Raw genomic sequence first — 23,356 nt, 5'->3', positions numbered from 1 at the left:
AAGTGTTGCCTGAGCTGAGCCAAGGCCAAGCTCTGTGCACTGTCAAATGTGACCATAATAAAGAAACAAAAAGACTATTTTGAGGCTAAAGATACAGCTCTGAGGTAGTACAGCCTTCACAGGTGTAAGGCCCACACAAAATCCAAAACATTCAAAATAGAAATACTACTATTATACAGAGAACAACAAAAAAGTTAAGTTGACTTAGGTTACATGGTCCAGCTAGCTAAATGAATGTTTGCTTCAAAGATTCTATTTATCAATAAACTATGTCCAGTATTGCCATCAAGAATTTTGTCTCTTTCACTTACTTCATTACTCAGTAGAATTGAATTTCACAACAACTTCAAATCTCAAAAGAAAGGGAATCAAGTATTCTGTTTTTTGTTTTTTATATTTGGGCCACACCCAGAAGCGCTCAAGAGTTACTCCTGGCTCTGCGCTCAGAAATCACTCCTTGGAGGCTCAGGGGACCATATGGGATGCCAGGAATCAAGCATGGGTCCGCTTCAGGTTTGCCACACATAATGCAAACACCCTACTGCTGTGCTATCTCACTTGAATTAGTCAATGGCCTCTTCTTTGTCTTTTTGTTTTTGTTTTTTTTTTGGGGGGGGCGGGGCACACGGTGACACTCAGGGGTTACTCCTGGCTATGCACTCAGAAATTGCTTCTGGCTTGGGGATCATATGGAACACCAGGGAATCAAACCATGTTCCATCCTAGGCTAGCACCAACAAGGCAGACGCTTTACCGCCTGTGCCACCACTCTGGCTCCAATGGCTTTTTCTTATACCAAAAGCACTACTGAAAAAAAAATTTTTAATTTCAAGAAAAACATAAAAGTACATGTACTTCAAAAAGGAACAAGATGGGGGAGGGAGATCACATAAGGATCTAGTACACAGTATAGAGAACATCTTTCTATCTTCTCAAATAAATAAGAACCAAGTTTAAAATACACAATTTTTTCTAGATAAGACAACAGTCACATGGGGGTAATAATCACATAACACAAATAAAGTATACATTTTAAGGATAAAAAAGCCACTTAACAGATAAAAATTTATATTAGGTAAATAAATATCAAAATCGTAAGACATCAAACTTCATATCTATTTAGATGCTACCATTAAAAACAAAAAACCTAACACAAAGCAAGAAAGCTAGCTCAACAGACTAAGTGCATGCTTTGTATCTGAGAGGTTCAGTCTGGATCTCAGGCACAATATGATCCCCAAGCACTGATTAACAACCCCCAGCATAAAACTGGGAGTAGTCTCTCAACACCACCACCACCAGGTGGGAGCAAAAACAAAAACAAAAACTTAATATGAAAATTACAAGTACTGGCAATTCTGTGGAGAAACTGTTAAATGTAAACATTACTGTTAGGAATATAATAAAATGGAGCAGTTCCTATGACAAAGTCTACTCTTCTTTCTGGAGTTAAATGTGTAATTACCATAAATTTCAGCAATCCTACTCCTTGGAATGTCCAAGAGAACTGAAACCTTAAGTTCACACAAAAACTTCACTAAAGATCATAGCAATGCCAGTCAAAAAAGGTATTCACTCTAGGGGCCTGAGTGATATAGGACAGCAGGTAAGGCATTTAATTTACCAACCTGGATTTGCTCCCCAGCATAAAATATGGTCCCTAAACGAGTAACCAGAGTGCCGTTGGGTGTGACCCAAAAACCAAAAAAGAAAAAATAGGTATACAATCTAAATGTCCTGAATGCAATAAATGAACCCAAAAAATGTATATGGGTATATCCATACAATGAAATCTACATTATAAAAAAAAGAAATACTGTTAAACATGGGTGAATCTTTAAATTATACAATTAAATAAAACATCATTATGTAAGTGAAAGAAACCAGGTATAAAAGAAACCAGGTATTATATGGCTCCTTTAATATGAAATTTGCAGAAAAACCAGAGGAAGCACCAAGAAATGGTGGGGAAAAGAGGAATGACAGCAAATAGTTATTGTTTCTTCTGGGGGGATGGAAAATACTCTGAAATTAGATAGTGGTACTAACTTTACACAGTATCATGACTATACTTAAAGACACCAAACTGCACACTTTATAACGGTGAGTTTTACCACTTTTTGAACTACATCCCAATTTAAAAATTGCTAAGAAAACATTGCAATCCCCCCTTTCACAATAGTTTTGGACCAGTTAGCTGATAGTTATTTCAAATTACTCAATAACATGCATGAATCAATCAAATTCTGCAAACTGTTCCAAATACATCAAAAGGTATGCCAATCTTCTCCAGAGTAAATGGCCATCTTCATATTTGTTCTTAGTAAACAAGGTAAGAACAGTAAGATGTTCACATATTAGATGCATTTAAATAAAACATGTCACATTTCTATTCCTTGTTCTTTTTCTGTATTAAGTGTCACACACCTGGAGATGTTCAGGGGCTTACTTCTACTAGTCTTGGAGTATGATACAGGATGACGAGGATCAAATTCAGATTAAATACATGCAAAACAACTGCCCTATCCACTTCAGTCCCTCACGTTTCTATTTTTAAGTATTATAAGATAACTATCTCTGAGGTCAGAGTGAGTAGGGCATTTGCCTTTCATGTATACACCATGGGTTCAATATGTGGTATCCCAAAGGTATGGTCCACAGAGCCATAAGTGGTCAGGAGTAATTTCTGAGCGCAGAGTCAGGAGTAACCCCTGAGCACCACTGGGTATGGCCCAAAAACAACAAAACAAAAAGATAACTCAATTATCAACATATAAAACTGCAATCATATACACACCCTCCTGTTCTTAGAGATTACAGCCACATGTAACCTTTAATCAATGACACTAAAACAGAGCACTTGATTATACTCTATGAAGTCATATACTAACTCTTTGGTGATGGAAGTCTGAAAAGCTGCTTGAAAGGTATGTATGTCACTACTTGAAAGATCTATCACTACTGCTGGAAAAATATGTCCCTTGAATTTGGGCCCCCAGATCTGAAAGGCTGTCGAGTGTTTAAATTCAACACTATAAAAGCCAGCACCAGTTCAGATTCTCTAAATCTTCTGCTAAATTTTAGCAGATTCTGCTAAAATTCTAAGTGTTCCCAGAAACTTTTCAGCAATTCCTAATAGCTCCTTGAAATCAATTTATGATCAAAATTTAATTGCCCTATTATCAAATTATCACTACTACCATTCTAACCCTTGCCTCAAACCTCAAAACATCTCCTAAATGCATTTTATCCTCCCAAAATGAGCGTGCCACATGGGCCAAAGCATAACTCAGTGGTCAAGTGTCTGTGTTGCAAGTATGAGAACATTTTGAACCCAATGCAGCCCACATAAACCAAACACAGTCCCATTACCTTTGTACTGTCTAAGACACATAGCACTACAGCAGAATATAAGATATCTTGAAAGGGAAGTCCTAAATAGTTGAGACTTTTTAAAATTTTTTAAATGTTACGTCTTTGTTTTATTTTTATTTGGGTACAATGATTTAAAATAGTTAACATTGTTAACTATTAAATAGTTCATATTGTTATATAAATATAAAATAGTTAATATTGTTTCATAAATATGATGTAAAAGTAAACATTTTAAGTTACCAAAATTATTTATAACTATCAAAAGTCCTTTCTTTTGCTGTTAATGATTTTAGAAACTACTTAAGTTTACAAGTAAAACTAAACCTCTTAATGTCTCATGGGCTCCATAAAACAGAAACTCATTAACATGTTTTCATCAATACTACCGATTGACTCATATATAATAAATATATATATACATATATGTTTGCAACCAGGTAATTATCACTTACTATCACTAAATTATCATATAAATAGCATTAAATGTTTAGTAGAATACAACTAAGCCAGTGTAAGTTGTTCAACTCTAGCCTGATGTGCAAACGGTGATTCTGTGTAATCATTCACTACTAAATACCTACAAGGTCACTGATCCTATTCTACAGGAAAAAAACATATGAACCCGAAATATACAAGAGTATGATACTAACTACAATTTAAAGAGATTACATGAACTTAAATTATTCAAAAGACAAAATCAGAGTTTTCAGTAATGTCTTTATTAAAAATTTAATTTAAATATTAACAAGAGGTTTAAAGGGGTCGGTAATCTATTTTGACAGAAACATATGCAATGTCCAGGAATGACAGTGTGCAAAAAGATAAGAGCTTGAGGTCCAAGAATGTATTTAAAAGGCGTAGCTAGAACCTAACTTCCTTAGATGAAAAGGAATAGCTTAAATATGAATATTTTAATCTTAAAAAAGAAAATTAAATGATAATTAATAACAAAGACAGGGGCTGGAGAGATAGTACAGCAGTAGAGCATTTGCCTTGCAGACAGAAGAACGGTGGTTCAAATCCCAGCATCCTGAGCCTGCCGGGGACAATGTCTGAGCTTAGAGCCAAGAGTAGCCCCTGAGCGCTGCCGGGTGTGACCCAAAAACCAAAAATAAAAAGGCAAAAAAATAAATAAATAAATAAATAAATAAATAAATAACAAAGACAAGAAAAAATTATCATTAAACTTTTTATCCCACCAATCTCCTTTCCAAGTCACAAAGCTCAAACTTTCCAATCTAATTATATCATAACCAAGAATTTTATCACATTCTTTACTCAAAATCCTTCAATAGTGGGTCACTGTTGCCCATTAAATCAAATACAAAATTGCTGAGTTTAAAATATCTTTTAAAAATAAATCTCCTCCAGAGTAGTATTTTCTTCCCCTTAATAATTCTTCCTTTGTCATTTTTGGTCTCAGAACCTTTATAGTCCCCCTGGGGCTAGGGAAATAGCTCAAAGGTTGGAGTACAGTTTTGCTTCTAGAAAACTGAAACGTTTTCATAAGACAGGTTCTGGGTTTTGACCTGATGAGATCTTTTAAATTTTAATCTAGAAATAATTTTACCTCTTTTAGTAAGTTTTCTTAATATTGAATGCTTCTTTGTTATATACCCTTTCATATCTGAAAACCTAGTATTTTACTAGTTGAGCCTAATGAAAAGAATTTCATCCTCGAAATAATTGGTATTTAACAAAAAAATGCTTCAGATTCTTGGATTTCCTATTGGCTCTTAAGAGTGTGGAGGTGGGGCCCGGAGAGATAGCACAGCAGCATTTGCCTTGCAAGCAGCTGATCCAGAACCAAAGGTGGTTGGTTCGAATTCCCGTGCCTGCCAGGAGCTATTTCTGAGCAGACAGCCAGGAGAAACCCCTGAGCACTGCCGGGTGTGGCCCAAAAACCAAAAAAAAAAAAAAAAAAAAAAAAAGTGTGGAGGTGGTATCTGTGTACTTTGTCAAACAAAACCTTTCTGTAACAAGCAGAGATTTATCATTAATAAATTATGGCTTAATTCATACTTGTTTAATAAAGATCTTCTGCTTTGTTTTAGGTGTCAGTAGAAAGCAGTGTCCTAGTGTGAAAAGTTGTCAAATTTAGAACATTTATTTAAAAAAAAAAAACACAGTTTGCATTTAATGGCAAGCCTCTAATAGCTGTTTTTCAAGGTAGAAGAATGGCCCTTAAATTTGAAGCACTTCAGTTTGCTAGGCATCTATTAGCCATTTTCTTCTAATTTAATCTTTCACAGGTAGGCAGAGAGGCAAACCATATATATAGAAAGTAATTTCTAATCCCATTTTAAAAGTGTATAAATGCTTAAAATATAGTGATATTTAATTTCATAAATGTTGATCTTGTTTTCTGATCAAATACTCCTCACACTATCCCCAGACTTAATTTACTAGCTTTGGACACTTACAGTGTGTAGGATGAAAGATTTCCACTCAAATTTTTCTTGTTTAGAAATAAAATAACCTAGATTTTCCAAATGAATCTTGTTATTTTGCACTTAATACTTAGACTTAAGGTTATTTATATGCGTTAATCACATAATTTATATTTTCTCTTAATTTGACCTATTTAGAAAAGTAAAAAATGATAGAATTAAACTCGTATGACTATGTTTGACTACATATGCCAAATAGCCAAAGGTATATAGTGGAACTCCATTAATGAGCATTTTCTGAAACTCTCCAAAGTAGATCTCTATATTTTTAGAGTGTGTAATTTTATTTTATGTATTTATTTTTTAGAGGGGTCACAACCGGCAGTACTCAGGGGTTACTCCAGCCTCTTGCACTCAGAAATCACCCCTGGCAGGCTCAGGGAACATATGGGATGCCGGGATTCAAATTAGGGTTCGTCCTATGTTGGCTACATGCAAGGCAAAAGCCTTACCGCTGTGCTATTGCTCAGGCCTCTAGAGTGTGTCATTTTAGAAGAAAACCTCTGACATAACTAACCATTTTGGTAGCTTTCTAATAGGTAATCTGTAAATTCTAAAATATCTTTTTAATTAGACTTAATTGGTAGACATTTTAAAAAATATTAAAAACTAAGCACCTACTTTAATTCTCAGCATTTTTTGTCTACTATAGTACATATAATTTTTATTGGTGTCTTTAATTTGGAGTGACTGATAAGAAATGAAACTTCATATAAAGTGACTTGTTTCTTTTCCCTCTTGTGAAGCCTTGGATAAAATATTTAGATGTTTGAAATATACATTAATTGCTGAAATAGTACATTTTAAGTAATTTAAATCTCACAAGTGTTTATTTTGCTGGCAATATAGGATATATAATGTATAAGTTAACCATAATACATCCCTGTTACATTATGTTAGTTCCAACATGCTTCAGTTCCATGGTTTCTCTCTTAAAAACAAAGAAGCAAGACAAATAAACTTTTTTTTTTTTTTTTTTTTTTTTGTGTGTGGTTTTTGGGTCACACCCGGCAGTGCTCAGGGGTTATTCCTGGCTCCATGCTCAGAAATTGCTCCTGGCAGGCACGGGGGACCATATGGGACGCCGGGATTTGAACCGATGACCTTCTGCATGAAAGGCAAATGCCTTACCTCCATGCTATCTCTCCGGCCCCAAGACAAATAAACTTTAAAGCCAGCCTGGCAAGAGGGTTGGAAGCCCTATCAAGAAGAGAAGGGTTAGATTTTCAAAGTAAAGGCTTAATATTTGCTCTTCCTGTTCTTTTGGAGGCTGAAGTGGCATTTCCGTTACTTTGTGTTCTGTCTCAGTGTGTTCCCAGTTACATTGCTTTATACATTTCTCTAGAGAACTGAAATTTGTATTTAACCTTTTAGAATTTTGTGTGTCCATTGGTCCTTTAAATGTAAAATTATTTATAGGCAGTTAGATTTTACTATTGATAAACTATTAAAGGGGTATTTTGACGACCTTAGGCTAAAATTCCATTTTCACTTGAAAGAGTATAAAAATCACATTTGCCTAAAAATTATTTTTAAAAAATCACATTTGCCAAGTTATTAGGATGGTAAGGTTTTTCCAGCTATACATCCGTTGTGCTTATTTCTCCTTCAATTGTATATGTAACAAATAGATGTCTGTACATATTTCGTGTTGGACAGTTACTGCACACTTTACATTAATGAGTGTGTATGTGTGTCACACCTAGCATATAGTGCTGGCATGGAACTGGGGTGAACTATATGCAAGGCCAATGCCTTAAATACAGTTCTGTTGGGCCCCTGCTCTTTTTAACAATCCTGTGAAAGCAATTTTATTATCCTCTTGATACTGTAGAGGAAATTAAAGTACCTGGAAGTTGAGCAATGCCCAGTGTTAATAGTTAGGAAGAGATGACAGGGAACTGAACCCAGAAGTCTAGAATCAGGACTTCTTTTTATCTTTTAAAATAATGCTTTTCTATTCATGGAGTGAATAAACCATACACTTATTCATGGCATTTTTTTGAGATAACAGTTTATAATGCATGCCTGTTCATGTTTCAGCAATAGTTTCAAACTTCTTTCAACTCACACCACAACCATCATCGAAGTATGAATATGCCTCACAACTTTCCCTCCCCCACTTTAACCTGTGCAACTTCAGTCCCCAAGACCTTTCATTGAAAGTTTGTGGGTCCAAACTGTATTTATACAATGTCTTTACTTGCTTGTCCTATTTTTACTATTTCACAAGTTTGGAATTAAATTTCCAAGAAGCTATGTGATTTGAGTTATTGTAAAATTGAATGTAGTAGCAGATATGACAAAACCAGCTCCTATCTGCTAAAGAGATAACAAACCATAGTGAAAAGTTTTGTGGTCTTTGCCACTGTCCTAACTTTGACTTTAAAAATATACTTTTAGTGAATGTCAAAATGAGTTTTATTATCTTAAAATTACTACACTTATAACAAAGATTTATTTTAAATTTAATAACCATTTTAGTTTTAATATCTAGCAGTAAGTATTTATTGGGGGGGGGGGGGACACATAGACTAAGGCCTTCAAGGTAGAAATGTTTAGGGGCTACTTCTGGCCCACTTGATGCCAGAGATCAAATCCAGGCTTCAAACAAGCATGCAAAACTTGTACTCTAACCTTTGAGCTGTGGGAGAAAGATGTTTAGGAGAAAAAAACGTATCAATAATCAAACTTGAATTTCGTATTAGTGAGAACTGGTATAAGTAAATTTTTAACAATGTAAAGGGTAAAGTATATATCAGAAAACCTCAAAATTATTTAAAAAAATGTAAACCAAGCATTGTCTTCAGGAATATACAAATTCTAAAGATATGGAGGCTTTAAACACAGAAGTAGATAGAGAAACGGAACTACAAATGTGAAATTATCCTCCAAATCTCATGCCAGATAACTTCTGAGTTTTACAAGAAAAAAAGTGTAAAATAGACAAAACTACAAGCAAGTAGCACTCTCATAAATCTTATCTGACCGTGTATCTCCCCCCCCTTGGTAATGTTTAAAAAAACACTACATTTGAAACGAAGACCTTCATTAAGAATTTTAAAAGCTGCCTCTATTATTGTTATAATTTATCATTTTGAGTGAGGAAAGAGAAAATACAGTCGCAGTAGTTTAACGTCATCCATGACCGAAAAGAAACCATAAGTAAGGAAGTCATTTGAATGAAGTAACTACAGAAATGCCAGTATCAGACCGAGAACCAACTATATAACCTATGGCTTGCTGGTGTATTACTTTTAAGTTTCCCTTTTTAAGTGTCACCATCTGTATATATATATTTGGGGGGGGGGCACACCCGTTTGATGCTCAGGGGTTACTCCTGGCTAAGCGCTCAGAAATTGCCCCTGGCTTGGGGGGGACTATATGGGGCGGCAGGGGATCAAACCGCTGTCGGGATCTTTCCTTGCTTGCAAGGCAGACACACCTTACCTCTAGCGCCACCTCGCCGGCCCCACCATCTGTATATATTAAGTATTTTCTAATCAGACAAGCCATAAGTTTAAAAATTCAAAGAAAATAAAACCAACGGAGCCTACCTGAACACATCTGAATAAGAACTAACCAATATATTTTTAACATTCCAACTGTGGAGAAACAAGTGACAATAAATAATGGCAGCAATAAGTTGTCCGAGCAGTACTTCATGATCTGGAAGAATTCTGATATGTCCCCCCTTTTCCCCATAAATGCAAACATGACGGCCAATGTTCAAAAAAGAAATCAAGTCAGGTCTCCTGTCAGTGAATTCCCTTTCAGGACAAGCTAACTCTTGCTTCAAATACAAAGTGAAATAACTTTCAGTTAGAACAAGTGTACAGACTGATGTGCCAGGAGTTGAGCCACTGGAGGAAACTATTGTGTCTATTTCCCCATTTCGTCCCTGAAAAGTTTCAGGCTAAAGTTTCAGTGAGTCAAAACAATGAAGTGATCCATTGGGTACTGTACCCTGAAGTACTAGACTGGAAAGAAACATGTATTACAGGTGGCCTATAGGTTTGTTTAGGTGCTGGGAGGAGTTGGTGGCAGCAATCGTGTATGTTTGGAAGGAGTCAAGTGACGGCGCTTGGGAAAGGCCGTCCCCCAAATTAAGCATAAATTAAAACGCAGGCCACAAATTCGTTTTCCCATTGGCTTTGAGAGGAACGATTTGTAAAAGTCAGGGATCCAACTTGAAGCTCAATGAGTGCCAACAGTCTACGCTTCGAATGCAAGCTTCTAAACTCAAACTGTCACGCTTCACAACTTCAAAACCTGCCTCTTCGCAGCGAACAAACCCTGTTTTCCTTAACTCCAATTCGAGGGAAGGCTGACATTCACAATTCGCCAATGATCCGACTAAAAATAAAAAGTCCCAGCTGACCCACAAAGGTTACATAGCCCAAAGGGATAAGAAAAAATAAAAACCATAAGGGATCAAACCCAGGTGCTAAAGGTGATTGCAGAGGAGGAAAGGAAGAAAGTTGAAGCAAAAAGAAAGAAAAAGGAAAGGGACCGCGAACGAGGGACCCTAAAGGCGAGGGCCGGGAGAGAACGCAAGGGACCACCACCTCCAGGGTGGGCAGGGTAGGGTAATGTCGGGGCGATCGGGAAGAAAGGGAAACTGAGGCCGGCTCCCTAAGGCCTCAGGCAGCCGGGCGTGCGCGGAAAAAAGACCCAAGAAAGCGTGTCGGGGAAAACAATGGGGGCGTCGAGAGCCTGGAGGGAGGCCCTCGGGAAGCGAGAAGCCGGGTGGAGCGCGCTGGGTGTCTGTCACCGGTGGGGTGCAGAGGCAGAGGCGTCCCGGGGCCGAAGAGAAGAGAAGAGAGAAGAGAAGCGGGGTCCCTCGCCCGCCCCCCGTCCGGGGAGGGGCGAAGGAAGCCGTGAAGGCAGGCAGGCTGGCAGGCAGGCAGGTGCGATGGCGAGGACGGGAGAAAGCGCACGGCGGGAGCCCGGCGGGGAGGAGACCGACCGACCCCGACGCCGACGCCGAGAGCAGGGGGAGGCCCGGGCGGAGCAGGATCAGGGGCAGGGGGCGGGCGGGGCGGCGGCCGCACTCACAGTCCAGGTGCTTCTTCTTGGGCCCCATGATCTCGTGGGTCGTGGCCTTGCATACCGTCTTGGACACGGCCGAGCCGGTGACGCTGTGCTGGGCGGCGGTGATGCGGTCCGTCAGGCTCTGGCCGGACATCGCGGCGGCGGGGACGGGCCTGGGACCCCCGCCCCCCACCCGTCGCCGGCTTCGGCTCCGAGCCGGCCGGCCTGCCCGGGGCGGGGCTCGACCAGGGCCTGCGCGCGAGCTCGCTCGCTCAGCCACCCAACCCGGCCAGGGGAAAAAAAGGAACCGATCTGGGGTCCGACCCCCCCCACCCCACGGGGTCGGGCGGGCTCCTCCTCGCCTCGCCTCGCCTCGCCTCGCCTCGCGCGGCTCCTCAGCCCACCCCCCCTCTGCCCTGCTCAGCTGAAAGCCCGGCAGGGTTCAGCTCGGAGGCAGACGGGGAGCCGCCGCAGGAAAATGGCGGCGCCAGGCTCCTCCTCAGAGCTTTCCGGGCGGCCCCGGGTCACGTGACTCGGGCCCCGCCCCCTTTCCTCCTTTTCGACGAGCCGGGCCCCGCCCTCGCGCCGCCGCCGCCGCCGCCGCCGCCGCCGCCGCCGCCGCGAGGGGAGGGGAAGGGAGGGGGGAGAGCGCGGGGCGGCGCCCGCGGGTTTACGTGGTGGAACTCGCCCGGCGGGCGCCGGTGGAAACCGGCCCAGGAGGACTGACGGACTGACTCGACTGCAGCGCGCGGCCCGCCTCGTCGCGGCGCGGCGCGTCACGTGACGCTGCTCGCCTACAGGTCGCTCGAGGCCGAGCGCGAGGCTGCGGGGATAGGGGTGGGGTCACAGAGAGGAGGCGTGGCTACTGGAAGGGGCGTGGCTGTGGGGCCACGCCCCCTTTCTTCGCTTTCCCGGACTCGGCGACCCACTGGAAGGACGTCCTGGTGGTGCGCCGCCTCTCTGGAAACCGAAGCCTCCACGGACTTGCCTGACAGACTGGGCAGTCTGGGTCGCAAGAGGAAACTGTCGCGGCTCTCTTCTTCCCAAGCCACCCTCTCCTGCTCAATTCCTGGATTCTTTTTTTTCAGGCCTCTTCTTTGCTCGTCAACTCTTTGCTGACCCAGAAGAGTTGGGATTTGATCCCCCTCCTTTTATTTATTTATTTAGGCCCCCGAAATGTCACCTGTTTTTGTCTGGCTGCTCAACTAAGCCAACGCGTGGCCGCTCTGCTTGCTGCCCCGTCTAAATTTAGAGGCCCTGGGCGTCCCCGCGGCCCCGCTGGGGATGTCCAATGGGACAGGAAGCAACCTAGCTTCTCTGGAATTCAAGGGGAAGGAGGAGAGGATGTGTCAGCCCCGAGTGGCTTGACCCTACAAGGTGATGGAGGTGGTGATTAAACTTCACGACCAAAGAAGGAAGCAAACAAGCTGCGCAGGAGGAGAAGGAAGTCCCCATTTAGAGGACCTTAAACAGTGCTCCCTTGCCTTCTCCTCCTCCTCCTCCGATGTGGTCTTTCACCCCTTTTTGGACGGTATTCTCTCGAGGAATTCGTAGTTGCAGGGGGAAAGACAGTCGGCATGGTGCTCAGACATTTAGAGGAATTCTGATGTCATAGAGTCAGTGAAATACTGATAGGTTTGTTAGCAAAGCCTTTTAAAATTTCAGGATCTCACCTTTTCACTCTGTAAACGTTAAGTTGCCTGCCAGGCCTGTGGTTATACAGAGAGTTTCGAAGGACATTCCAGACCGTCTGTACGCCAGATGCTAGCCTAATTCAAAAAAACTGTATTTCAATTTTACCCCCTCTAGCTGGTGAAATTCTGCAGCTTTGGAAAATGGTGCTTTAATTAGTGAGCTTTAGTTTGGTCAAGTCAGTCCCCAGTCTTATCAAACTGTTCTGACTTCCTCAGCACATCTGCAGTCTACTGATTTGTGTCTATCAGTGGAATTAGTTAACTCTTAAGAAAAAGTTATTATCCATCCCTTCTTTTCTATGGGTTCCATCAAACAAGTTACAGGTGAAGCTTGAGCCAAAGCACTGCTAACCTCCCTGCGAGATTGACATGAGCATTTAGCTACCAAGAGCTAAATACTTCATCTTAATGGAAAATGTAGGTTATCCGGAAGCACATAAGGAGAATTTTCAGAAAAGTATTTCATTATTAACTTTCATCAGACATTTTTGTCACAAACCACCTTTATTCAAATAATGGACTTTTTTTTCTTAGCTACTATTAGAAATAGTTCTATTAGAACTAGAACTATTTAAATAAAAATATTAATTAAAAAAAAGAAATAGAAATATTTGGGGCCAGAGAGAGCACAGCAGTAGGGCATTTACCTTGCACGCAGCTGATCCAGGATGGACCTCGGTTCAGTTCCCAGCATCCCATATGGTCCCCCAAGCCTGCCAGGTGCAACTTCTGAGCACAGAGCCAGAAGTAACCCCTGATCACAGTTGGATGTACCCCCCAAAAAAAACAGAACTATTTTTTTCTAAAAGCACATTTTATTTTTCAAATATGTAAACAATCAGTGATTTTGTGACTATAGAGGTTAATGTACAGATGTGAACTGAAAAATAGGAAGAAATTAGAAGTTGAGGGGAAAATTCTAGAGATAAGTACTGAGTTATCCCCAGCTTACATAGTTACATTTTTTCTGCATTTATTTTGCCTGTTCTCTTCAAGAAATAACTTTACCTGAAACCAACAGATGCCTCAAACCTATCTTTGCCCATTCAACTTATTTAATTCAGATTACTCTTTTGTTTCTTGTTTTCCTTAATTGCTGCAATATCTACTCAGAAGTCAGTTTTGAAAAGTGTTTAATTCTCATCTCTTCTCCTGTATTTTTTAGTCTGATCTAACATATTACTCAAATTCATCATCTAATTTTTCTTTTAGGCCACACCTGGTGACACTCATATGGAAGGCCAACCATCATCAAACCCAGGTCAGCAGTGTGCAATGCAAACAATTGGCTTACCCCTGTTCTATTACTCTAGCCCCATCTTTTTTATTAACCAAATTTTATTTACCACTAGTTTACAGTATACTATAATTCCACAAGTAGTTTCACAGATTCCAGTTTATGCCTTACCAGCCCACCTCTGAAGATCTAGTGCTATCCCCAATTAACACCTTCTCTATACCTTATAGCATCCCTCTATTACGATAGTTCTCAGGGTAAGATATTTTTGTTGTTTCTGTTATTGTTTGATTTGGGGCCACACCCAACAGTGCTTAGGGTGGACTCTTGGCTTTGTGCTCAGGGATCACTCCTGGTGGTGCTTGGGACCATATGGGATGCCAGACCCAGATTTGCCAACATGTAAGGTAAATGTCCTACCCACAATACTATCACTCTGGCCCTGAGACATTTCTATTATATTTTGCCGGTTTGTTTGATTTGGTTATTTATATTTCACATTATTAAAGCCATTAGTATTTGCATTTAACTTCCTTGTTTGCACTGATTTTTGCTTAGTATAATCACCTAAAAAGTCCATATTATCACAAAACACAAGATTTCTTCTCCTTTGAATAGCTGAATGGTTTTTCATTTTGTGTAAACACTACAATGTATCCAGACATTTTTTTCAGGCTGCATTTAAACTTTCCATGTCTTAGTTATTGTGAACAATGTTGTGGTGAACTTAAATATATATTTTTGACTTAATGCTTTTATATTCCTTGAATATCTAGGAGTGCTATTCTCATTTTAGTTGTGTGTGTGTGTGTGTGTGTGTGTGTTTGCTGTATTTTGATCACATTTGGCCATGCTCAGGTCTTAATCCTGGTTCTATACTCAGGAATCACTTCTGGAAGTGTTCAGTGGATCAAATGAAGTCCCAGGAATCAAAACTGGATTGACTGCAAGCAAAACAAGCACCCTGTCTTTCTCGCCCAATCTTTTTTTTTCTGTTTTTGTTTTGTTTTTAGCTGTTCTTGCTCTTGTTAGTTGTATGAGTTCTCTATATATTTGGATGTTAATATATGACCAGGAGAAATATTCTACTGGTCAGTACTAGTTTGACTTTTATGTGTGCTGATTTTTCTCTTCTCTGCAGAACTTTTAGTTTGATGTAATTCATTTGTTTATTTTGGCTTTTAATCCTCTTGCCTTTGGAGTTGGGCCTATTAATTATTCAGGAGTGTGCAATCTGTATTTTCTACTGTTTATTTTAGGCTTCAGGTTTTGCATCCAGGTCCTTTAATTTTGAATTGAGCTTTGTTTTTTGTGTTTAATAATAATGTTTTCTTTTTCCTTTTCTTTTTTTTTTCCTCTTGCATTTTGCTGTATAGGTTACCTAAAACCTTTTTTTTTTAATTTATTTAAACACCTTAATTACATACATGATTGTGTTTGGGTTTCAGTCTTGTAAAGAACACCACCCATCACCAGTGCAACATTCCCATCACCAATGTCCCAAGTCTCCCTTCGCCCCACCCGACCCCAGCCTGTACTCTAGACAGGCTCTCCATTTTCCTCATACATTCTCATTATTAGGACAGTTCAAAATGTAGTTATTTCCCTAACTAAACTCATCACTCTTTGTGGTGAGCTTCCTGAGGTGAGCTGGAACTTCCAGCTCTTTTCTCTTTTGTGTCTGAAAATTATTATTACAAGGGTGTCTTTCATTTTTCTTAAAACCCATAGATGAGTGAGACCATTCTGCGTTTTTCTCTCTCTCTCTGACTTATTTCACTCAGCATAATAGATTCTGTGTACATCCATGTATAGGAAAATTTCATGACTTCATCTCTCCTGACAGCTGCATAATATTCCATTGTGTATATGTACCACAGTTTCTTTAGCCATTCGTCTGTTGAAGGGCATTTTGGTTTTTTCCAGAGTCTTGCTATGGTAAATAGTGCTGCAATGAATATAGGTGTAAGGAAGGGGTTTTTGTATTGTATTTTTGTGTTCCTAGGGTATATTCCTAGGAGTGGTATAGCTGGATCGTATGGGAGCCCGATTTCCAGTTTTTGGAGGAATCTCCATATCGCTTTCCATAAAGGTTGAACTAGATGGCATTCCCACCAGCAGTGGATAAGAGTTCCTTTCTCTCCACATCCCCGCCAACACTGTTTATTCTCATTCTTTGTGATGTGTGCCATTCTCTGGGGTGTGAGGTGGTATCTCATTGTTGTTTTGATTTGCATCTCCCTGATGATTAGTGATGTGGAACATTTTTTCATGTGTCTTTTGGCCATGTGTATTTCTTCTTTGTCAAAGTGTCTGTTCATTTCTTCTCCCCATTTTTTGATGGGGTTAGATGTTTTTTTCTTGTAAAGTTCTGTCAGTGCCTTGTATATTTTGGAGATTAGCCCCTTATCTGATGGATATTGGGTGAATAGTTTCTCCCACTCAGTGGGGGGCTCTAGTATCCTGGGCACTATTTCCTTTGAGGTGCAGAAGCTTCTCAGCTTAATATATTCCCATCTGTTAATTTCTGCTTTCACTTGCTTGGAGAGTGCAGTTTCCTCCTTGAAGATGCCTGTAATGTCCTGGAGTGTTTTGCCTATGTGCTGTTCTATATATCTTATGGTTTTGGGGCTGATATCGAGGTCTTTAATCCATTTGGATTTTACCTTCGTACATGATGTTAGCTGGGGGTCTAAGTTCAATTTTTTGCAAGTGGCTATCCAATTGTGCCAACACCACTTGTTGAAGAGGCTTTCCCTGCTCCATTTAGGATTTCCTGCTCCTTTATCAAAAATTAGGTGGTTGTATGTCTGGGGAACATTTTCTGAGTATTCAAGCCTATTCCACTGATCTGAGGACCTATCCTTATTCCAATACCATGCTGTTTTGATAACTGTTGCTTTGTAGTACAGTTTAAAGTTGGGGAAAGTAATTCCTCTCATGTTCTTTTTCCCAATGATTGCTTTAGCTATTCGAGGGTGTTTATTGTTCCAAATGAATTTCAAAAGTGTCTGATCCACTTCTTTGAAGAATGTCATGGGTATCTTTAGAGGGATGGCATTAAATCTGTATAATGCCTTGGGGAGTATTGCCATTTTGATGATGTTAATCCTGCCAATCCATGAGCAGGGTATGCGTTTCCATTTCCGTGTGTCCTCTCTTATTTCTTGGAGCAGAGTTTTATAGTTTTCTTTGTATAGGTCCTTCACATATTTAGTCAAGTTGATTCCAAGATATTTGAGTTTGTGTGGCACTATTGTGAATGGGGTTGTTTTCTTTTTTTTTTTTTTTTTGGTTTTTTGGGCCACACCCTGTGACGCTCAGGGGTTACTCCTGGCTATGCGCTCAGAAGTTGCTCCTGGCTTCTTGGGGGACCATATGGGACGCCGGGGGATCGAACCGCGGTCCGTCCTAGGCTAGCGCAGGCAAGGCAGGCACCTTACCTCCAGCGCCACCGCCCGGCCCCTAGGGGTTGTTTTCTTAATGTCCATTTCATCCTTATTACTATTGGTGTATAGAAAGGCCATTGATTTTTGTGTGTTAATTTTGTAGCCTGCCACCTTGCTATATGAGTCTATTGTTTCTAGAAGCTTTTTGATAGAGTCTTTAGGGTTTTCTAAGTAGAGTATCATGTCATCTGCAAACAGTGAGAGCTTGACTTCTTCCTTTCCTATCTGGATTCCCTTGATATCCTTTTCTTGCCTAATCGCTATAGCAAGTACTTCCAGTGCTATGTTGAATAGGAGTGGTGAGAGAGGACAGCCTTGTCTTGTGCCAGAATTTAGAGGGAAGGCTTTCAGTTTTTCTCCATTGAGGATAATATTTGCCACTGGCTTGTGGTAGATGGCCTTCACTATATTGAGAAAGGTTCCCTCCATTCCCATCTTGCTGAGAGTTTTGATCAAGAATGGGTGTTGGACCTTATCAAATGCTTTCTCTGCATCTATTGATATGATCATGTGGTTTTTATTTTTCTTGTTATTGATGTTGTGTATTATGTTGATAGATTTACGGATGTTAAACCAGCCTTGCATTCCTGGGATGAAACCTACTTGATCGTAGTGGATGATCTTCTTAACGAGGCATTGAATCCTATTTGCCAGGATTTTGTTGAGGATCTTTGCATCTGCATTCATCAGTGATATTGGTCTGTAATTTTCTTTTTTGGTAGCGTCTCTGTCTGGTTTAGGTATCAAGGTGATGTTGGCTTCATAAAAGCTATTTGGAAGTGTTTCTGTTTGTTCAATTTCATGAAAGAGTCTTGCCAAGATTGGCAGTAGTTCCTCTTGGAAAGTTTGATAGAATTCATTAGTGAATCCATCTGGACCTGGGCTTTTGTTTTTCGGCAGACATTTGATTACTGTTTTAATTTCATCAATGGTGATGGGGGTGTTTAGATATGCTACATCTTCTTCCTTCAACCGTGGAAGATTATAAGAGTCCAAGAATTTATCCATTTCTTCCAGGTTCTCATTTTTAGTGGCATAGAGTTTTTCAAAGTAGTTTCTGATTACCCTTTGAATCTCTGTCATATCAGTAGTGATCTCTCCTTTTTCATTCCTGATATGAGTTATCAAGTTTCTCTCTCTCTCTTTCTTTGTTAGGTTTGCCAGTGGTCTATCAATCTTGTTTATTTTTTCAAAGAACCAACTTCTGCTTTCGTTGATCTTTCGGATTGTTTTTTGAGTTTCCACTTCGTTGATTTGTGCTCTCAGCTTTGTTATTTCCTTCTGTCTTCCTAGTCTTCGGTCCTTTTGTTGAGCATTTTCTAGTTCTATTAGCTGTGTCATTAAGCTACTCAGGTAAGCTCCTTCTTCCTTCCTGATGTGTGCTTGCAAAGCTATAAATTTTCCTCTCAGTACTGCTTTTGCTGTGTCCCATAAGTTCTGATAGTTTGTGTCTTTATTGTCATTTGTTTCCAGGAACCTTTTGATTTCCTCCTTGATTTCATCTCGGACCCACTGGTTATTGAGCATGAGGCTGTTTAACTTCCAGGTGTTAAAGTGTTTCTTCTGAGTCCCTTTGGAGTTCACAAATAATTTCAGAGCCTTGTGGTCAGCGAAGGTAGTCTGCAAAATTTCTATCCTCTTGATCTTATGGAGGTATGTTTTATGTGCCAGCATGTAGTCTATCCTGGAGAATGTCCCATGTACATTGGAGAAGAATGTGTATCCAGGTTTCTGGGGATGGAGTGTCCTATATATATCCACTAGGCCTCTTTCTTCCATTTCTCTCCTCAGGTCTAGTATATTCTTGTTGGGTTTCAGTCTGGTTGACCTATCCAGTGTTGACAAAGCCTTGTTAAGGTCCCCCACAATTATTGTGTTGTTGTTGATATTATTTTTCAGATTTGTCAACAGTTGTATTAAATATTTTGCTGGTCCCTCATTCGGTGCATATATGTTTAGGAGAGTGAATTCTTCCTGCTCTACGTACCCCTTGATTAATATAAAATGTCCATCTTTGTCCCTTACAACCTTCCTGAGTATAAAGTTTGCATTATCTGATATTAGTATGGCCACTCCAGCTTTTTTATGGGTGTTGTTTGCTTGGATAATTTTTCTCCAGCCTTTTATTTTGAGTCTATGTTTGTTCTGACTATTCAGGTGCGTTTCTTGTAGGCAGCAGAAGGTTGGATTGAGTTTTTTGATCCATTTAGCTACTCTGTGTCTCTTAACTGGTGCATTTAGTCCATTGACGTTGAGAGAAAGAATTGTCCTGGGATTTAACGCCATCTTTATTTCAAAATTTGGTGTGTCTTTTGGGTAGTCTTGTCTTAGATTAGGTCTTTCAGTTTTTCTCTTAGGACTGGTTTTGTGTCTGTGAAGTTTCTGAGCTGTTTTTTGTCTGTGAAGCCATGTATTCTTCCGTCAAACCAGAAAGTGAGTTTTGCTGGGTATAGTATTCTGGGTGAAGCATTCATTTCATTCAGTCTTGTCACAATATCCCACCACTGCTTTCTGGCATTGAGTGTTTCTGGTGACAGGTCTGCTGTAAATCTCAGGGAAGCTTGCTTGAACGTGATTTCCCCTTTTGATCTTGCTGTTTTCAGAATTCTGTCTCTATCTGTGGGATTTGTCATTGTGACTAGGATGTGTCTTGGGGTGGTTTTTCTGGGGTCTCTTTTGGTTGGTACTCTTCGGGCATGCAGGATTTGATCACATATATTCTTTAGCTCTGGAAGTTTCTCTTTAATGATGTTCTTCACCGTTGATTCTTCCTGGAAATTTTCTTCCTGGGTCTCTGGGACTCCAATGATTCTTAAGTTGTTTCTGTTGATCTTATCATAGACTTCTATTTTCATCTGTTCCCATTCTTTGACTAATTTTTCCATTGTCTGCTCATTTGCTTTAAGCTTTTTGTCCAATCTCTCCTGCTGTATGGAATTGTTATGTATCTCATCTTCCACAGCACCAAGTCTATTCTCAGCTTCTGATTCCCTGTCCCAGAGCTTATCCATTTTGTCATTCACTTCGTTTACTGACTTTTTCAGTCCTGTTAGTTGACATGTTATTTCAGTTTGGAGTTTTGTGATTTCTGTCTTCATATTTTCTTGGTTCTTATTAGTGTTCTGTTCAACTCGATCCATGGTTTCTTGGAGTCCGTTGAGCATCTTCCATATTGCTAGTCTAAAGTCCTTATCTGAGAGGTTGATTAGTTGGTTGGTCATTATCTGGTCCTCAGAATTGTCCTCTTCATTCTCTATGTCTGATGCTGGCCTGCGTTGTTTCCCCATTGTCACACTTGTATTGTGGGTTTTTCTACGTGTTGTGGTGGTATTCATTGTCTATATGATGCAGGCAGCACACTCCTCTGGCTCCTCCCTTTCTGGATGGGCTGACTTGCCTCTAAGGGAGGGGAGTCCTCCGTGGATAAAGCCTCACACTGGGTCAAATCTTAGGCCCGAGCATGCAACAGAGAAGACAGTCCGGAGAGAAATGTTTGCTTCTGTGATATAGAGCCTTTCTTAGTGTGATTTTTCCTTCTTGTTGCAATGGAGTTCTTTCCTTAGAAAGAGTGCACGGCCCTCCGCTGGAGATTCTTTTTGCCCCACTCGCAAGAGTTTCACGCAAGAGGACAGTAGACAGACATAGACAGGTCACACTCACAGTTTTTCACAGTTGGGCCCCGCTGGGTCGGTGTACTTTCGCGGATTTTCCCCGCCTGGTGTCACACACAGGGAGCCGGCTTTTGCAAAGCTTAGCCGGTTTTCATGCTCTGTAGTCCCTCCCTGAAAATGGCGTCTGGGTGAGCGAGGTTTCTGGAGCCTCTTTTTGCCCCACTCGCAAGAGTTTCACGCAAGAGGACAGTAGACAGACATAGACAGGTCACACTCACAGTTTTTCACAGTTGGGCCCCACTGGGCCAGTGTACTTTCGCGGATTTTCCCCGCCTGGTGTCACACACAGGGAGCCGGCTTTTGCAAAGCTTAGCCGGTTTTCATGCTCTGTAGTCCCTCCCTGAAAATGGCGTCTGGGTGAGCGAGGTTTCTGGAGCCTCTTTTTGCCCCACTCACAAGAGTTTCACGCAAGAGGACAGTAGACAGACATAGACAGGTCACACTCACAGTTTTTCACAGTTGGGCCCCACTGGGCCGGTGTACTTTCGCGGATTTTCCCCTCCTGGTGTCACACACAGGGAGCCCCTAAAACCTTTTTTGGAAGACATTTTCCTTTATATAGGCTAGGGTCCTGTGTCAAGTACATATAAGTTTGTTTCAGAGCACTCTATTTTATTGTCCTATACACCTTTATGGTATCTTATCATACTGTTTTGATTATTGTTGCTTTATAGCATAAGTTGGTCTTCCTTAGACCTGTATCCTTGAAAAGTATTAAATCTAAGACTAAATCTTTTTTTTTTTGTTTGTTTGTTTTGTTTTTTGTTTTTTGGTCCACACCCGGCAGCACTCAGGGGTTACTCCTGGCTATCTGCTCAGAAATAGCTCCTGGCAGGCACGGGGGACCATATGGGACACCGGGATTCGAACCAACCACCTTAGGTCCTGGATCGGCTGCTTGCAAGGCAAACACCGCTGTGCTATCTCTTCGGCCCTTAAGACTAATTCTTGATTAGTCTTAACTGTAAAGTTAAACAGATCCTACTTAAATTTGTATTCAATTTTTTTTTTTTTTTTTGGTTTTTGGTTTTTGGGCCACACCCGTTTGATGCTCAGGGGTTACTCCTGGCTATGCGCTCAGAAATCGCCCCTGGGACCATATGGGAAAACAACTGAGAAACACTGGTTTAGGTGGTCAGCTGTATTGTTGCATTATAGCTGTTTATGTGTTGTTCATGTTTCTTGTGAAATATTTAAAATTTTTTGTTTTAATGACAATATAATATGTATAAGATCACAAACAAACCAGTTTAACTTTAACTCTATGTAGAATTCTGTATTCTGTCAATTCACATAGTTTATAGATTCTAACCCCTATCTAAGCTAGTCTGTCTACCATAAAGATGTGCTATTATTAACATTCTCCCAAAGAACGTTATCTTTACCTAACTCTTTGTTTTTGAGACCCTTAACATGATGCTTTCCCTTATCAGTAACTAAGAAGTTAAAACTTTAAAGACTTCTATTTTTTGTTTGTTTTGGAGGGGGCCATACCAACCATGCTCAGAGCTTATTCCTGCTTAGGGGACTACATGGGGTGCCAGGGATCAAACCTGGTTCAATGTAAGGCAAACATACTAACACTGTTCTACTCAAGTCTACTCACTCTCCAGACCCCAAAAATACAGACTTAAATGATTTTAAATTTAGCTTTACTCATCATCTCTGTACGGAGCATGGGAAACTGAATTCTGCTCCTCACCAGCTCAGAGATGTCTATTTTCCAATCCTCATAACCTGTACATTTACTAATTTACATAGAAAAAAGATTCTACAAAGGTGATCAAGAATGAAGAGATGATTCTTAATTACCTGAGCCTGATACTATCACAAGGCCTTTAGAGAAAGAGAAAGACAGAGGGAATGAACATGTAATGACAAAAATAGAGGTTGAAAGGATATGGCCACAAACCAAGAAATACTAGTTATCTCCAGAAGCCTGATAAAGCAAGAAATAGACTTTTCCTGAAGCCTCTGTAAGGAATAGACCTCATCAAGATTTTGATTTTAATTCAATTTAGAGTGATTTTTAGACACTTTTATGGTCTTTATATGACAACAAAATTAATTTCTGAGCTTATTATGGCTTTGTTTTTGGTGCTTTCTACTAATTTCTACTTATTTCTTATTAATTATTATTAATTATCATTAATTATTTCAACTAATTTTCTCTTTTGTTTTTTTGTGTCACATACAGCAGCGCTCAGGGGTTACTCCTGGCTCCACGCTCAGAAATCGCTCCTGGCAGGCTCGGGGACCATATGGGATGCCGGGATTCAAACCAATGACCTTCTGCATAAAAGACAAATGCCTTACCTTCATGCTATCTCTCTAGCCTTATTCTACTAATTTCTACATATTATGGCTTTGTTGTTTGCTGCTTACTTTTATTTTTTGGGGGAAGGGATTTGGGCCACACCCGATGACACTCAGAGGTTACTCGAGG

General features: G+C 40.3%; 1 protein-coding gene across 9 annotated transcripts in view; it reads right to left on the bottom strand.

Moving 5' to 3' along the window:
* Positions 1-11,031, bottom strand: part of PICALM (phosphatidylinositol binding clathrin assembly protein) — a 114,878-nt gene extending 103,847 nt beyond the window's left edge. For all 9 annotated transcript variants that reach the window (XM_049780037.1, XM_049780041.1, XM_049780039.1 and 6 more), the window contains exon 1: positions 10,884-11,031. In XM_049780037.1, the coding sequence (XP_049635994.1) occupies positions 10,884-11,013 (130 nt within the window). In that variant the 5' untranslated portion in view covers positions 11,014-11,031. The remainder of the gene's footprint in view (positions 1-10,883) is intronic.
* Positions 11,032-23,356: the final 12,325 nt, after the last annotated feature.

The sequence above is a fragment of the Suncus etruscus genome, chromosome 9, assembly GCF_024139225.1.
Source record: "Suncus etruscus isolate mSunEtr1 chromosome 9, mSunEtr1.pri.cur, whole genome shotgun sequence".
NCBI classification, from domain to species: Eukaryota; Metazoa; Chordata; class Mammalia; order Eulipotyphla; family Soricidae; genus Suncus; species Suncus etruscus.
The sequence above is the reverse complement of the archived record's forward strand: the minus strand, read 5'-3'. Positions and strand labels throughout refer to the sequence as shown.